Genomic DNA, 18,442 nt, shown 5'->3' with positions numbered 1-18,442 from the left:
AGAGAAACAAAATCACTACAAAGACACACAGAAAGACCAAAAAATACACAAAATATCCACAAAAACAAACAACAACAAAGAACCATGAAAGAAGCACAGAAGACATGGAAACAACATAAAACAACCATGAAAGCACCACAAAAACAGACCCATCAGCTTCATACTGTACAAAGTATTTTCACTGTTGCATTGATTGGATGTAATCAGAGTTTTTCTGAATTAAAACAGGCCTCTTAACCTTAAAAGCTCCTGTGTGCGTCTAAATGGAACCATAAATATGATCAAATAAAGGTGCCTTTATTGTGAGCGCACAGGTGGAGTGTTCTGGGAGATGAACTGAATGAACAGCGGTTAGCTCGCGAGGGTGGCCGCCTGACTCGCGTCACCATCTTCCTCTCACACCGAGAGCATCGGGCCTTCGGCGGGAACCAAATTACGGCGGCTATATGCTCGCATGCAAACTGCGTTAAAAAGGAAGAGTCAGCGCAGACGTGTTCGTCTTTTGCTCGCTCAGACTCTGAAGTGTTTAAGGAGCAGACAAGTTCTGCATATTAAAGTCCATTTTCTCCGAATCATTAAGTTTTCAGACTGATGTAGTCCCTTCCTGACAGCCGTTCGTCTCACTTAAACTCTGAAGAGCGTGGACACAAATCCATCACAGCTGATGTATTAGCTTCTGTTTGCAGGAACGTTTCACTTTGCGAACTAATTGCTCCCATGATGCTTTAGGGTAGAGGCTGGGCTGATGTGGTAAATCTGTACACTTCTCTAGTGGTGCACAGGTGAACAAACTAATTTCAAACACCTAAAACCAAGAACTCAAACCACACAAAACAGGTTTTCGTAGCTAAAGCTAACAAAATGTAAACCTATCCTTGTGATTTGTAATATGTTAAGTTAAGTTTTTGGTACCTAAACTTAACCAGTGACTGAAAGAAAAAAATTTATTTGCAAAAAACAAAACTAGATGCAAAACATGAAGGCCCAAATCTGGATGCTAGCCATGCAGGAGGATGCCCAGAAAGGAAACAACAGGTGGCATGAAGACGACCAGTGGTGTAATATAACATAGTCTAACTTTACTAAAGCATAGTTTAAATGTACTTGTAGTATTTATTACTTTTCATTCTACTAGTATAAGTCACTGTCCTAATATAGATAAACCTTCCCAGCAGACGTTTAGTACCTAAAATCATCACCAGCTGACATATACATTACTGAAGCCGTAGTTCTGATTATAGATTATATGAATATGAATTTAACTTAAGAGTTTTGTAATATTTGTTTCACATATTTGGTCTTTAACTCGCGCCACCACCACAGAACTCTTATTTCATCTCGTCGTTACTGAATCTAAAAACCTGTTTTTGTGTTTGTGTGTTTGGATTTCAGGTGTTGTGACTCCATGTTTGATGAAAATGACAGCAGTCTATCTCTCTGAGCTCCAACAGCTGGCAAACTAAATCAACTCGTTCCTGTTGTTTGAAGAACAAGTGCATCACTCAGCCCAGGTCTCAGCTCTTCTCATCAGTTAAGACTTGCAGCCCAGGTTCTGTCTGACAGATTTTCCTTCTGCATCGCATCTCTGAAAGCGGATATTTTCTAGGAAAGAACTGAAGATGATGTCTGCAGACAGAACGAAATCACAAAATCAGAAGATCTCCTGGTCTCTCTCTGAGATGAGTCCCAAAAGGGAAGAAGAACGCTGTTTCTTCGTCTTCCTCTGCAGAGATGTTACAGTCAGCTACCCGTCGCCGCCGTTTTCACACCAACTCGCTCCAGAGCGTGTGTCACAGAGAAAACGACTCCACAAGCTTCAGATTTCAGTTTCTTCAGAGGCGGTGAATGAAAATAGCTCATCAGCACACAGACAGTGAAGAAGAGGATGAGGTGTTTCTTTTTTTCCTTCTCCCTTCCAATCATCTTTTCTACCTCCCTCCCTGTCCAGTGTTACCACAGGAACGGGGCCAAGGGGCGGAGCAGCAGTTCATTAAATAAAATGATGTCACTTCGAGCTGTGTGTGTGTTTCCTTTTAAGATGGCTCTCTCAAGGAGACAGGAAGGCGAGAGGACCAACTTAAGTGTGTGTGTGTGTTCAGTATGTGTGTGTGTGTCTGGTTAGGTTGCTCAGAGACTCATGAATTAGCCACGACAGGCTGACAGATGCCTGGGGAGATGTTAAACACATGCACACACACACACACACACACACACACACACACACACACACACACACACACACACACACACTGACTGACATGCATGCATAAATACAAATGATTAGAGACACCCACCAGTACCAGCTTTCTCTCATTGCTGGAGCTCATAAATCACATACAAACGCACACCTGATTGGACTGTAAAGTTGACTATGTGGACTTGCACACCTATCTTTGTGGGGACCCTTGTGTGAGGACATTGCTGAGATCCGAGGACAGATTTTTTTAGAAGCAGGATCTCTACAGTCTTTGGTAGATGAGAATTCTCCAAACTGATTTCTATTCAGGATTTACTGAGTGTTGTATCCATTTATATAACATGCCTCTATTAATGAAATCCAGAAACAGCGTTATTTATATGACCTGATCCAGATGCTCTAAATATGTCTGGTTTTCAAGAGTCCACATCTACTTAAAGAAAGTTGTGGAACACGTGCACACACACACACTCGTTTTCATATCTTAGTGAGGACATCTATTTGAAACAATGCTTTCCCTAGTCGCTTACCCTAACCCTAACCATAAAAAATTAATGCCTAACCCTAACCCTTACCCTAAACCTAACCATAACCTATTTGAAACCCTGACACTAAAACCACATTCTGAGCCTCAAAAATGGCTTCAAACTCGTGTGGACGGGCATTTTGTTCCCTTAAGGGCTGTTGGTCCCCACAAGTATTGTAGCATGCCAATTTTCTGTCCTCACAAAGATGTCTAAACATGTACAAAGATATACACACACACACACACACACACACACACACACACGTTTGCTGACCTGACTCTCTCCTTTGGGTCTCCGAAGGACTCTCGGAGTCGGGAGAAGTCGGGGTAGAAGTGGACCGACGGAGAGATGACCTCCAACAGACCCGACTGAATCTCTGCTGGAAAACTGAGAAACAAACGATCAATGTTCACACCAAACCATGAGCTCCCTCTATGACAGGAGTAGGCAACTCCAGGCCTCAAGAGTCAGCGTCCTGCAAGTTTTACATGTGCCCTTGATCCAACACGGCTGATTGAAATTGCTAAACTACCTCCTCAACATGTCTTGGAGTTCTCCAGAGTCCTGGTAATGAACTAATCATTTGACCCAGGGTGATATCTAAAACCTGCAGGACACCAGCACTTGAGGCCTGGAGTTGCCCGCCCCTGCTCACAAGCTAAGGACAGAAGAATAAAACAAACATGCACATACATAAAGCTGTTCGGTGTTCACATTCACAACTCTACACAGAAACCAAGATTCCCTGAAGTCAGCTATGGGGCCAAGCCTGACACAAATAGGTTCGTATGGGATATAAATTCATGTTGCTCTGTGTTCACTAGGCCAAGCTAACATGACATGGTCAGCAGTTTGGAGGTGCTCCACAAATACAAAGTCAACACATTCCAATATGTTTGTTTGTTTGCAGTTTTTGACTTAATAATGCAGTCAAGCTTGTTGACACGACTGATTGTGGGCTGTGTGCGCTATAATTTACTGTCATGAGGCAACAACTCATTCACACACGACAAAGATTTATTTATACAAACTGTAACTTGTCCACTGTGAACAGTGACTTGATCCCACAATACAATAAGTTCACATATTTGAATTTCAATATATAAATATTCATGATGATATGTAGTGTTTCACTAATAAACACTAATCCAGAAGATTAATATTAATCAGCATATCAATCTGTTATATTTTATTTTCAGAAAATTAGGAAAGCGGCGTTTAAATCCAGCCTGATGTCGTCTTATACATGCAGGAATAGTTCCAGTCCCAGTCTACTTAACAGTGGTATTGTTATCTCAGCTGAAAATGTCCATAAAAGGGACGACACACACACACACTCATGTTGGCTGCAGTAGTAACAACATCCTGTCATGCAGGTTGACTTACAGGCGCTTCAGGTTGTCTGCTACACTGCTGGCGTACTGTTGGTCAGCCTGAAAACACAGAAAAGCAGTTTAAGTCTTGATGTGAAACTCACAGCTTCGAAGCATCAGATGACTCATCAAGAGTGATGAAGTCAAGAATTCATCCATATAAGCTGCACTACACGCTCAAGTTACTTTAAGGTAAAGACTTTATGAATTTAGAGAGAAACCCAAACAGAGAAGCACTTCTGGGGTAAGAAGGATCTGAGAGGAGCAGCCATCTGCCAGGACCGATTTGGGGTGAAGAGAAAAAGGAGAGAGAAAGGAACAAAATACACACTATTTATTGATGTGCATCAGTGGCATATAAACACTTGGATGGTGGAAGGAGGAAGTTAAAAGTGCTCATACATCATAGGCAGGCTCCAGCAGCCTGAGCTTATAGCAATTTAAATAAGATCCAGTCCTAACTGTAAACTGTTGTGAAAATCAAGGTTTGAGCCCTTAAATCCCAACTGGGAGGTGTGATAGCTGAAGGCTCTGCCTCCCATTCTACCTTCACAAACTCTAGAAACCACAAGTGAGCCTGCAGCCTGAGAGGGAAGTGCTCTTTCAAGACAATAAGAGAAACAGTGGGGCATGATTATTCAGGTTTTTGTACATGAAAATAAATATTTTCCTTTAAGAAAGATTTCATATCCAAGTGCTGTTCATTCTCTTCACTGCCCTATAATAAGGGCATAAAAGCTCAGTTCCATGCACTGCTGCAAGTGTCTCTCTCTCCCAGTCATTAATGCAGAATGGGTCCAAACAGTAAAGGTTACCATTTAATGAAACCATGGAGAGTAAAAACACAGCATCACTTCGAAATAGTTAGTCAGTTATTTCATAATGAGGCGCACCATGAAATTAATTTAATAGCTTAATTGTTGATGTATTTGCATGTTTAAAGTGAGGTAATTTACACTAAAAGATCGTGGACTTCAGGAAGACCAGGAAACACTTGACCCCTGTTTCAATCCAGGGGGTCAGTGTTGACATTGTGGAGGACTATAAATACCTTGGAGTACACATTGACAATAAACTGGACTGGGCTAAAAACACCACAGCACTTTACAGGAAGGGCCAGAGTCGTCTCTATTTTTTGAGGCGACTGAGGTCCTTCAACATCTGCCAGAAAATGCTGAGGATTTTCTATGAGTCTGTTGTGGCCAGTGCCATCCTCTATGCTGTTGCATGCTGGGGGAGCAGGCTGAGGGTCGCAGATGCCAACAGACTTAATAAACTGATCCGTAAGGCCAGCAATGTTGTGGGGATGGAGCTGGACTCCCTCAAGGTGGTGTCGGAGAGGCGGATGCTGTCCAAGATAAAGACAATGTTGGATAACACCTCCCACCCACTCCATGACATGTTGATCAGTCACAGGAGCACGTTCAGTGAGAGACTGAGATTACCGAAAAGCACCACTGAACGACACAGGAAATCTTTCCTGCCTGTGGCCATCTCCCTGTACAACGCATCCACTTAACACACTGTTTGCTGCTACAGCTACACATGTTTCTTTTCCAACTATTTATTTATAAGTGACTTATGTATGTATGTATGTATATATATGTATATATTGTACTATTCTTAGTTAGCGTATTGTCTGTCTTGTCTTAATGTTGGTTTAAAATGGAGCACTGTAACAAAAAATAATTTCCCCCAGGGATCAATAAAGTATTCTGATTCTGATTCTGAAGAGCTCAATTTAAAGAAGTAGACAGCAAACTGAGAAAACTATAAACAGCAGGAGTCATAATAAGTCTAGTGTTTGGTGTCTCTGCAGTTTCGTGTGATTTTGTAGTCTAGTTATCGCTCTGTGGTCTTCAGGCCTGTCTCTTCGTGGCTGTTTAACATCTGTTTACAGCAACTGCTCACATGTGTGAAGTAACTGTGCATCACTGTACAGCTGTTTTATGTTGTTTAGCATTTCTCTGCAGCCACTGTGTTAACAGGCGGCACCGAAACACTTTTCCTGTCTTGCAGAATCATGCTCATGCCCTCTCCGACACGCAGTGTTCAAGTTCTCACTTTTTCTTGTTGTGCACAATAACACACAAATGCACACACACTTAATTAATGAATGTTCACAAATACACACGGGAGGCTGAGGTCATCTCAATATTTTAGTTTTTTCCTAAAACACACACACACACACACACACACACACACACACACACACACACACACACACTTGTTCAAGCTCAAACATCAACAAGTTAAGAAATCGGTAACATCAGAGCTCGGCCCAATCAGGGCACAGATGGACTCCCTGTGGGACCCAATCATCTGGCTCTGAAGGTCACAGCACGGTCACATGTATTTCCAGCGCGCTTTTCCGAGAGTTTGTGGTTTGTTTTGGCATCCTGGAGGTGCCAGCTGGGTGGAGCTTACCGCAGAGCTCAGTGTTAACGAGAAGCAGACGCCATTAGAGCCTCTCGCTGATGAAACAAACACTAAAAGTATGACACATATTTTTATAGGACCATATTTTATTAGAAAATGAAAGGGAAAACTTCTCCACTATAAGAGAGGCAGGAAGGGCTTGTTAAATCGATGTCACTGACATGGAGCCCACAAAGTCTGAAATAAAAACTGGGCTGATTAGAGAACGAGACTCAGGTGGACAGTCACAGGAAACCACGACAGAGAGCTGATCTTTAAAGGTGAACAGAAAACAACCACAGCATACTAATACTACAGGAATCTGAACAATTAGCAAGAAGTACGACACAAGGAAACTGTACTTATCACAAGAAACCCTAACCAAAGGATCCATAACTCATAAGAAAAGATTAATAATAAAGAAATCAAAACAGGAAATCCAAACTCAGCCTAACAACAATCCAAAAAAGAGGAGTAGAAACCAGGAATCCCAAAGTGACTCAAAACCCTGGGACCACAATCAAGAGACCATGACATAATTATGCAATTTTCCAAATTTTGTTGGTATAAATGTTCTGGTTTACAGCCGACTGCTGTGTCTTTTCCATGTTTATCATAGTGGCCTAGGAGCCTAGTCATGACACCATTAACTGTTATCGTACATTAAATTGTAGTCACTTTAAATGGTAAAGAAAACACCACAGACTCTGATCTCTGACGCTGAAGCTAGAGGATCTTTTCATCTCTTCTCAGCAGTCTCTCTTGTATTACCTTTCAGCCCTATTCTGAGTCAGGTGACAGAGGAGATGATTGCAGACCTGTTCGTGTGAAATAAAGGATGTGTGGTGGATCTGTCGGGGGCCGGGACACCAGGTTGGGCTGTGTCACATGCTCCTCTGCATTTTGAATGGAACATGCTTTGGTCATGCAATATTCATGTTACACTTCTTTAAAAGCTTTAAGTACTTTCGTTCCTTGTTCGTCTGCATAAACAAACCCTGCTGAGACGCCATGTGACGAGTTTATCCGAAACCCAAAACCCCAAACCTGAACAAAAGTTAAATTAAAGCCAAGTTTTTAATTTTAATTTCAGCCTGAATCCAGCAAGTAAAGCTGAAATCTGTGACTATGAGATAAAAACAAAAACATTGAGAGGATTTTAAATATTATATCAGCCTGGAGGAAAAACAAACACAAGCATCCAACTTAAAAACAGATAGAAATTAAATTGCAGAACAGAAAGTAAAGGAAAAATAGCAAGATGGAAACAGCAGAGCAGAGAAATGTAGCTGGCTCTGAAACTGATCTGAGTTTATAAACCAGGGAGTCTTCAGCGGCAGCTTATAAACTCTCCAGTCAGTCTACTGCAGTAGATGCTTGCACAACTTTGAGCTTTAGTCTCGGTACAGTGTCCTCTACCAACTCAAAGCTAGAGGTGTTTTTGTCCCAAAGAAATTTACATGCCAAACACTTTGCCTCTGGGGCTCTATTCTGCTTCCAGTATTAACTATTGTTAGCTTAAAAGTAGACGACAGCTGTATGCAAAAATGATAAAATATATTTTTCCCAGTTGTAGGTACAAGGCAGGGATAACTCTTCTTTTGTTGTGCCAACTGAACCACTGGCTCCATCTATAAACCACTGCCTTTATACAACTGAAAGTCTTCTTGCAACCACAGGTGTCGCCCCCTGTTGGCCAGTAAAATGAATAACGATTTAGGACACTTCCTAGTTGGTTTCATGTTTTAACATCTGTAATCTACACAGTCTCTGGCTGATATGCATGAATTGAAAGCTATCTCATGGAACTGAAAGTGCCAATTCATCCAAACCCCCCCTGGTCATTTATAAATTAGTTTAGCTAACATGCAAGATAGCCAAGTTATAAAGCTAGCCCTAACTTGATGTCCATGTGACCTTTGTATAGTATATACACTGCTCTCTAAGTTGTTGTACAACTTACATGATAGACAGCACATTCAGACCAACATAGCATTAATCTGACTCTTGCTCATGCAAACAACAGATTGATGGCTGGAAGTCGCATAATGGGTGCAGTTAATAATGATGGTTTTCTAGAAGTTACAGTGAGCTCCTTTAAAGAGATTATCACTACTAATGGGCTTTCAGGTGAATTTGAAGAGATGCCATAAAGTACTGTGAGATTAACCAACACAGTATTGGATTGGATTTGCACAAATGAGATTTGACAAAACAGTAAGAAGAGATATGAACTGAACTAACATGAGATGAGAAGCTGTGAGTGGGAACAAACAAAGACAGTATAAACTGTGACCTTCATCACTGTAAAGACACAAACACACTGACTTTATTTATTAAAAGAGCATACAGCATACACATTTCGCAGATTGACTTTAATGATCTAATGTGTGAGCGCGTGCTCACACACACACACACAACATCATTGCTTTACCTCCCTTGGGCAATTAGAGGTTACCATTAGCATGGAAGCTAAACACGGAGAATCACTGACATTATTGGTGTGTGTGTGTGTGTGTGTGTGTATGTGTGTGTGTGTGTGTCTGTGAGGTTCATTAGCTAAACCACTGGCCTTTAGAAACCATGCAAGGAAGCTCACGCATCAACACACACTCACTCTGATGGCCAATTATCCACGCACGTGTTTCCATCACTTCAGAGGACATCACTTGGACTTAGATTCTTTCTCAGAGAATGAACTGAACATAATCAAATCAATTCTGTATTTGATTTTCTTTTAATATCATCGCTGTAATTGAGGTTGGGAGGTAGTGCAGTAAAGTAATGGGTGTGGCAACACAGTTTTTGATGCGCAACAAAGGTACAACCAGCCAGTGTATAATTCAAACATACTGCAGTTATAGCACGCAACCAAATCTAGCCTTTAGCTTTACCCGAAGATCATTTCATGTTTTTAACAAAAAACACAGCACAACAGGACATAGGTTTTAGTGCCAAGGCAGGAAGTCAACATATGCTTAGACATACATATTAACATTTGTAGCACCTCAAGTGGCCACTACGGGAACTGCAGTTCTTGATGTTGTGTTCAATCAGTTCTTCAGTGCTGGGACGTTGCTGCTTGGGTCTATAATAGTACCTATTTCACATAAACCTTTAAAGGATAAAGATTTAACTTATGGGGACTTTCGGTCACATTAAGGAAGACAAGTCCCTAAAGTGTGATTGTGATTAGGATGCAGGTCCCCACAATGTTAGTTATACAAGTTCACACACACTGACCTCGGCAATGAGGACCACGATGACGCAGTCGTCTTTCTCGGCGGCGCTGAGCTCTGACATCAGAGAGGTGAGCGTGTCGGTCAGATAGGAGTGGACCTCCCTCTTCACACTGGGAACCCCCATCACTATGGAGACTACACACACACACACACACACAAAATTTGAAATGTTTGGTGAAGATTGCCTGTAATGTCCCACAATATGAAAGGTCCAGATGGAGAAGCACTCACTGGTAATACCAAGCAAATAGACACTACCAAGGATTTAGGAGATCCATTTATTTTGCAGGAAATAAACAGAGCCTAAAGCAGCCAAGGAGACCTAACATTTTCCCAAAACATACACAGAGTCAGAAGCATTGATGCTGTAAATATTTCCAGCAAATACACAGAGCCAGTGGTTTAATTAAGGGATCTAGGAGCACTGAGTATTTCCAGTATGTACACAGAGCCTGGATGTGAAAGAGTCTTAGGAAGAGAGACTGGTTAAACATAAATATTCACAGGAAATAGACAGAGACAGTGAGTAGACTGACATTTCACAATGAAAAACATTTCTAGGAAACACATAGGTAGTTCAAGGACTGTAGGAGTGGAGAATATTTCCATTCCAAGAGCCTGGGAAATTTTCAGTGTTACCAACAAATACACAGAGCCAGGCCAAATATATTGACACAGGCACACACACACACACACACAGGCACACACACACGCACACACACACACACACACACAGGCACTCACACACACACACAGGCACACACACACACACACACAGGCACACACACACGCAGGCACTCACACACACACACACACACGCACAGGCACTCTCACACACACACACACACACACACACACACACACACAGGCACTCACACACACACGCAGGCACTCACACACACACACAGGCACACACACACGCAGGCACTCTCACACACACACACACACACGCACAGGCACTCTCACACACACACACACACACACACACACACACACACACACACACACACACACACAGGCACTCACACACACACACAGGCACACACACACACACACACACAGGCACACACACACACGCAGGCACTCTCTCACACACACACACACACACACACACACGCACAGGCACTCTCACACACACACACACACACACACACACACACACACACACACACACACACAGGCACTCTCACACACACACACACACACACAGGCCATATTTCTGTACATTTAAGTCTTTCAGTTTTAGTTTAATATGTTTTCCTCCCCTTGATGCTTCAGAAAAAGAAAACACTTCGTGCTGATCCTGTTTTGTTTCAAAGCTTTAACATATAAATCAGATTTGTGTCTCTCTCTCTCTCTCTCTCTCTCACACACAAGCACACACACACACACACACACACACACACACACACACACACACACACACACACACACACAAATAAATATATATAATTTCCTTGCTGTGTTTCTTTTCTTGGTGGTTATCTCTGTCCTCTGCTGCACCATAAAGCACTTTCCACACGACTAACCCGTTTTAGTCAGGGCATCATAAATTTATCTGACTGCTTGTGCGCACGCACACACACACACACACAGAAATATCTTCCATTTTCTGATGTGTTTGTTCTCTGTGGTTTTATCTGTATTTATGTCGTCTGTGTAAAGCAGAGTTGTCAGAAAATGGTTTACTAAGCAGAAAAAAAGCTTTAAAAATAAATTAGGCTTGACATACACACAAACACGCACACTTCAGGAGTGACCTTGGTCAGCCTGTTTGATCACAGCTCTGTATTTATTCGCCAGAGGATGTTGGGTTTATAAGGGGGCCTCGGTGAGCTGCTGCCCCAGGAGAGGAGCACAGTGCCTGGGCTGTTGGTTCAGCCAGGACCCCTTGGCCATAAGAAGGCTAAGACAGTTTTACCAAAAAGACTGAGATCCATTAGACTTATGCCTATGTACCTTTATATAAGGCTTAATTTTAGGCTCTGTAATATTAACTTTAGATCTTTTTATATAAAACAAGATCTTGCCTTTATTTAACCTCAAAGTTTCTAAAGATTTAAAATCTTTTTTCAACAAAATTAAAATCTTCTTCCAAGAAAGCAGGCTATTTGCAGGCTGTGAAGATTATTAAATCAAACAAACTCCATGCAGGTGTGCTTAGAAAAAGGTGTGATGGATTTTACCTCCAGTGCGTCCCTGTCCCAGGTGCACGGCGGGCTGTAGGCTGTCCTCTCTGTTCAGCAGGTGAGGAAGATGATGGAAGATGGAGGGAAGCTGCAGCACGTTTTTACTGCTGCTCACGTTCCACAGCTTCAGCCTCGTCTCCTCTGCAGACACACAGAGGCCAAACCAGGAGAGATCAGGTCACGTTTATTCAGGTCTCCCCGCCGCCAGCTTAAACCGGCTGAATCACACTTTCATATAAAGTACTTAGAAACACGCCTGCAGTTGGAGTGAAGTCGGAGTAAACTGAGCACGCTAACAGATCAGATTGAGCTTTATCTCCTCTGAACACACACAGAGTAAATTACAGCAGATAAAACAGATCAGTTTAAATGGATTACAGATGATTCTTCACATCTTCTGACTGAGCACATTATTCAGTTTTTGCTTCGTGGCAGCGAGACGAGGACAGAAACGCTGCATGCTGAGTGACTGCATGACTTCAGGTCTCAAGGGCACCTGATTTATTTTAAATGTGGGGTCGAACAAAAATTGCTTTCCAGATCATGAGAGATGAGAGGTGTGTCGCTGGAGCCGACTGTGCACTTTACCAGCGCAGTCTATCCCAACACTGTGAAAGGTATGACACAGGACTTAGAGTGTTTCACCCAAACCCCTAAAAGTGGCTCTACTTAACCCTCGCCATCAATGGCAGACCTCAGACAGTGTATGACTGCAGTGTTTCTTTGTAAGGGAAGCAAACTGGTAATGAGATATTGTTAAAACTTTATGTTTTCCTTGAGACATCTCAGCATATTTTTAAAATAAATAATTAAGATATTTTAAAAATGTACTGAAACTTCTTTATACCAAGAAAAGGGAACATTTGTAAGGTGTTTTCTTAAAAGCTGCAGTATAGGTTTAATGGTTCAGTTGTGAAGTAGAATGAGTTTGACACCCCAGAAGGTCGAGACTGTTTAAAAGAGAAGTCAGTATCACAAATTTAATCAGGTCAGCTTTTGATTTTTATTGGTCGACTGAAGGAACAACACTTTAATCAGAACTCGTGTGAAACGACCTTCAAAATCAAATAAAGTGTAAAGATAAAGGAAAAAATGACAGCACTAAAATAGCTGTAGATGTCAGTACGATGATGGGAAAAGGCAAATTCAAGATATAAAACACAGTCCCGATCAAAAGTTTAAGACCAAAAAAAAAATGGTAAATGGCCTGTATTTATATAGCGCTTTACTAGTCCCTAAGGACCCCAAAGCGCTTTACATATCCAGTCATCCACACATTCACACACTCACACACTGGTGATGGCAAGCTACATTGAAAGACCACTTGAAAAATGGCAAAAACATCATATTTTGCGTGGTTGGAACTTAACAAGGTTCCAAGTAGATTTTCAACATGCAACAAGAAGAAATGGGAGTGAGACAAAAGTCATGCAATTTATTGATAACAACGCTTAAAATGAAACAGGCTGTTTTACAGCTGATGAAAACTGACCCGAGAGACTGCTCCAGGTGCGGTTGATGTCTCTGAGCGCCTGCTTCTCGGCGATTGCCCTCTTGATCTCCTCCAGGACCAGGTTCAGCTCTTTGGAGCGCCGCAGGTTCTCCTGCTCGGCCGAGTGGAGGCGCTCCCTCAGCGCCAAGAACTCCCTCTGGTAGATATCAACCACATCTCCTGCATACGAAGAGGAGAGGAGGGGACGAGGTTATTACATGTGTTCAGGTGAACTCATGTAATTAAAAAAAGAAAAAAAGTCCCACAAACAGCAAAAGCAAGAATCCACTTGATGCCTTTCTTTGAAAAAACAATAAATTGCAGTAAAAGCAGTTTAAGTCTGTCCGTCCAAACTCGCACCATTGATGTAGTGAAACGTTGACATGTGGACATCAGAGATCAACATCTCAAACTCAACATCTGACCAAACACGGTCACAAACAACCATCAACATCCAGGACCAAAAAAATAAAACTAACGACGAAGCAAATAATGATATCTCGCTTGCACGGTATGTACGAAGACTTACAATCGGCTTTTTAAATGTTTATGTTGCACACTGTGGGTCAGGTGGAAGCATGATGTCCTGCAGGATTGACCATGAAGTTGACTGAAAGGTGCCAAAACCTGCAGTTTCTCAAACGGCCACTTCAACCTCCAAATGGAGTCGGCCCTCATTTTGCTTTTACAGTAAAGCTGACCAAGTGTTCATAATTTCATCCTACTGGATATTTTGATGGAAGTTTGAGAATTCTTGCGTTATACAAAACCATCTATTCCAAATTTAAAGAAAGTTCAGGGTCTGCAGGGCTAACAATGGAATGATGCTTTTTTCTGCCGGATTGGACAAACATCAGGTAAACTTGTACTTGCTGTGGAGTATTTTTCTGCATTGTTCTTTTACAGGATATATTTCAATTTTAGTCCTGTGTCTATAATGAAGCTGTAATCTGACTCAAGCCGTGTGCAAACACAAGAAGTAAAATCAATACAGGTTTATTAATGGGCGCATGTCCCTGTTTTATTACACTTGTGCATATTCTCCGTCAGCGCTGAGTGGCAGACAGGAAAACAGAGACAGACTGAGGCTTCATGGGATTACTCTGAAGGCAGACAGAGCGTATAGGACTGTGCCAGATCGTCATCATCAACAGGTAGGAGGGAAAAAAGGACATAATCTGGGTAAAAACATGGAAATAAAAAGCTAAATCCTTCATCTGCCACAGCAAATAGCATCCGGCCGTCCATCATCCTGCCATCATCCCTCGCTGAGTTAATGCTATGTGGAGGTAAAGCTGCACTAATCCCTTTTGGGCTCACACGCACACGTCCCCGTTCACTTTGTTCAGCCCTCCAGCTGTAATACATCCGACTGAGACTCCAAAAATAAGAAGTGTCAACATGAACAGCTTGGCCTCAACTTTTCTCAGCCTGAGCCTGCAGATAATGAGCTTTACACATTTTAATTTAACAGTTTTACTGAATTCGATATACAGAAGACAGAGGGCAGTCGGTGCGCTTACCTCGTCTACAGACAGAGACACGCTGTTATTTTGAACAAAGCTTCACACAAAGTGTCACCTGTTCCTATTTTTGTTTTGTTTTGTTTTACAGGAGACACTTTTCTATGTTAATCTTATCAGTTTTTTATTCATCATTTTATCGCCAAAGAATCAACAAAAAGGAAAACTGCATGAAGAGAAAGAGCTCACGTACTTCCTGACACGCCCACAGGGTTCACGTGACTAATTATTCTGGAGGAAGAGGCGCTCGCTCTTCACAAAAAGCTTCATTTTATTCTGTTTTTATTATTTTAAATCTAGAAACACAAATCTAGAAACAGAAAAAACCTCCACCTCAAACGTCAAACACGAGATAACTTCGACAAACTCAGCCGTACTTCCTCTCTTTTACATTTTCAGTTCATGACGTTTGTTCCAAACCATCAGTCGCAGCAGTTAGGACTAGTTTATGATTAGGTGTGGTTTTACTCAGGTGTTGCTCGTCTCCTCCATTCACCTGAATATCACTTTTATCGTTTTAATGTGTTTTTTTTTATTCCTTGGCTTATGACACAGTTTGACCCTGATTTTACTGCTTTAATTTAATCTAATGTGCCAATTTTATTGTTTTAATTTAAGTCTTTTGTCATGTCAAGTGTACAGCACTTTGCTTTCAGCTGGGAGTTGACTGAAAGTGCTATATAAATAAATTGCTTGCTTGCTAATATGAACCTGAGCATTTGCTTCAGTTTAAAACACACTAAATTATTTTCCCTTTTTTCTATTCTTTCAGTTTTGTCTCCTGATTCTGTCTTAGTCTATTTTTTACCTTGTTTATTTTTTATACTTTCATGCTTGTTTTTTTTTCCATTTACCTTATGTTTTTATTTATTTATTCTACTTTGTGTACTATTATAAGGTGACCTTGAGGGTCTTTAAAGGTGCCTATAAATAAAATGTATTATTTTATTATATATTTTTTTCTGTTTTGGTAAAAAAAAACTATTTATTTAAAATTGAAATCTTTGCTGATGTTGGTATTATTGGATAGTAAGAGAAAGTTTGTGTTCAATCATTTTAAATTGTTTAATTATTATTCAATTACAATTGATTTTTTTTGATTTAGAGAGAAGAAGATCAAAGAAAAACAAAATCAGCAGGAAACTCAAAATCCCGATCTCTCGCTCCAAACGTCTTGACTTACTCAGATAAATGTAAGTGGCTTAAAATGTTTATATTTAATAAACAGGCTCCACTAATACGTCTGTCTTCCTGAGCATCTGTTCACAAACATTTAGGCATCAAATTAGTGTCCAAATTGTTGAATTAAAAACCAAAGTCTGTCCGACTGACCCTCTTCTCTCCATGGAAACAAGGTCCACATCTGTCCACAACCCCGACCAGCTTAGAGGAGCTAACGCTGTCATGAGTACACCATGTGGATACTACTGTGGTAACCACGCTTCACAGGATAAACAGACTCATGCACAGAAAGCTCTGAGTGTCCTCTGAGTGCCAGCGTTCGTTCGGCCTCAGATCAGCTTGATCCGAGGGATTCAGCAACACCTGATTTTTAATGGTTCAAATTTCCTGACCCCAAAGCTCAACCCGCCCAAGCTTAACAAGCCCCGAGCACTTCAAGCTCCCTGTAGAGTAACGAAGAAATGAAACTTGGTGATAAGGGTCAGGAAGTGTTTACAGCCGACACTTCAGACCTCACAACTTTTTACCAGACTGGTCTGGACGAACGCTAACCAGAGCTGTGCTGCAGTTTGTCTGTCAGCTGAACTTTAATAGCCGGAGAGTAAAATCACTCAGAAAGCGCCTCATTTTGCTGTAATTATTCCTGTAAACCCTCATTAATGAGAACAATGGTCACATCTGTTTGGCTGATAACTGCAGTGAATTTATGAGCGCGCACACACACACACACTCCTCGCTGATGAGTTTTTAATGATGCTGCTGCCCAGTTATTTATCTGCGCTAATGAAATAATCTTCTTCCTGCAGCAGTTGGTCTGTTAAACAGTGAAACTGTGTTTCTGCGAAGGCTTTTGTTCCAGCAGTGGTTTCACATCCTTCGTAATATTTAATAACTGTAGAAATTTTGAGAAATATTTTCCGGGCGCTATTAGACCAGGAGTTTGTTAGAGCCGACAGTAAACACCAAAAAAAGCTCAGTTATTAAAAGAGTTTATATTTTTGTGTAAATGGTTAAATTAAGCAGCACAGTAAACTCTATTGCCGTCTTACTATCGGAAGAGACATTTTAAACCCAAACAATCTGTATGGATACAGATCGCACAATGCAGGTGACACAGACTCAAACCTCAACACTACAAACAGCTGTAAATTAAATCTATCACGACATGTCAGGACAATGTGGTGGTCTAGCTGGATGTTGTCACTGTGTTTATTAAACCTACAGTAATTCATCACTTATTAATGAATTTATTTATTCATTGTTTACTTTTATTGCCATGAAAACAACAAGTGTAAAGTGAGGGGAAATAATCTGTTAGCCTTTTTAGCCTAACTTTAAGCTACACGGGCAACTCTGAGTCCTACCAACAATAGTAAAAATATAATAGAAAGCAGCTTAATGGCTTTAAAAATGGCAAACGTGAAAAAGAAATGAAAGTAGGTGAGCTTCAGCTCAGTTTTTTAGGAAAGACCAGGTGCAGATCAAGCATACCAGTGATGCCTCAGTCACACGGGCCTAGATACTGGCTGGCAGCTACTGGAAACAGAGGCTGCACTCATCACGGGGCGACCGTGGCTCAGGGGGTTGGGAAGCGTATCTGTAACCGGAAGGTCGCCCGTGTCCTGGTCGTTGTGTGCAAGACACTTTACCGCCTACTGGTGTTGGCCAGAGGGGCCGATGGCGCGATATGGCAGCCTCGCTTCTGTCAGTCTGCCGCAGGGCAGCTGTGGCTACAACCGTAGCTGCCTCCACCAGTGTGTGAATGTGAGAGTGAATGAATAGTGGCATTGTAAAGCGCTTTGGGTGCCTTGAAAAGCGCTATATAAATCCAATCCATCATTATTATTATTATTATGCAATCTTGTGTTTTAAAACTACCTCTTCCCATGTATGTATGTTACAACATGGTACAAAACCCAAAAAAGTAGACTGCTAATCCAACTGTAAAGCACATGAATACATGTTATTATGATGTGCCATATATAAAGCCATTCTTTGCTGGATAAATGTGAAACATATAAAAGCAGCCAGACTCTCCGTCTCAGTATTGTCTAATATGGGGGAACCAGTGGAAGAGCAGATGCTCCATCCAAAGGTTGAAGCATACAGATGTTGTCCTTTAAACATCTGTATAGTCAAAATTCTTCAAAATTATGACGTTTGGTCTGTTGAAGAACTGAGGCGTGAATTTAATAAGAACAGCATACATAGATATCAGAGGTTTATCATCTGGTTACATCCAGCAAACAACGTTGAATTAACGAGGCACAAAACTCGGGACATGGGACATTCACGTCTC

General features: G+C 41.4%; 1 protein-coding gene across 1 annotated transcript in view; it reads right to left on the bottom strand.

Annotated features, from left to right (window-relative positions):
* The window catches only part of mgat4b (alpha-1,3-mannosyl-glycoprotein 4-beta-N-acetylglucosaminyltransferase B), a 130,022-nt gene that overhangs the window by 41,906 nt on the left and 69,674 nt on the right, over window positions 1-18,442 (bottom strand). Inside the window, exons 2-6 of the mRNA XM_086304427.1 lie at window positions 13,439-13,618; window positions 11,944-12,087; window positions 9,759-9,892; window positions 4,111-4,157; window positions 2,998-3,111 (exon numbers count right to left, since the gene is read on the bottom strand). Of these exons, the coding sequence (XP_086160553.1) occupies window positions 2,998-3,111; window positions 4,111-4,157; window positions 9,759-9,892; window positions 11,944-12,087; window positions 13,439-13,618 (619 nt within the window). The remainder of the gene's footprint in view (window positions 1-2,997; window positions 3,112-4,110; window positions 4,158-9,758; window positions 9,893-11,943; window positions 12,088-13,438; window positions 13,619-18,442) is intronic.

The sequence above is a fragment of the Aulonocara sp. 'chitande type north' Nkhata Bay genome, linkage group LG2, assembly GCF_057382095.1.
Source record: "Aulonocara sp. 'chitande type north' Nkhata Bay isolate Kocher_YH1m ecotype deep benthic linkage group LG2, A_spYH_male_GT1.1, whole genome shotgun sequence".
Lineage (NCBI taxonomy): Eukaryota > Metazoa > Chordata > Actinopteri > Cichliformes > Cichlidae > Aulonocara > Aulonocara sp. 'chitande type north' Nkhata Bay.
The sequence above is the reverse complement of the archived record's forward strand: the minus strand, read 5'-3'. Positions and strand labels throughout refer to the sequence as shown.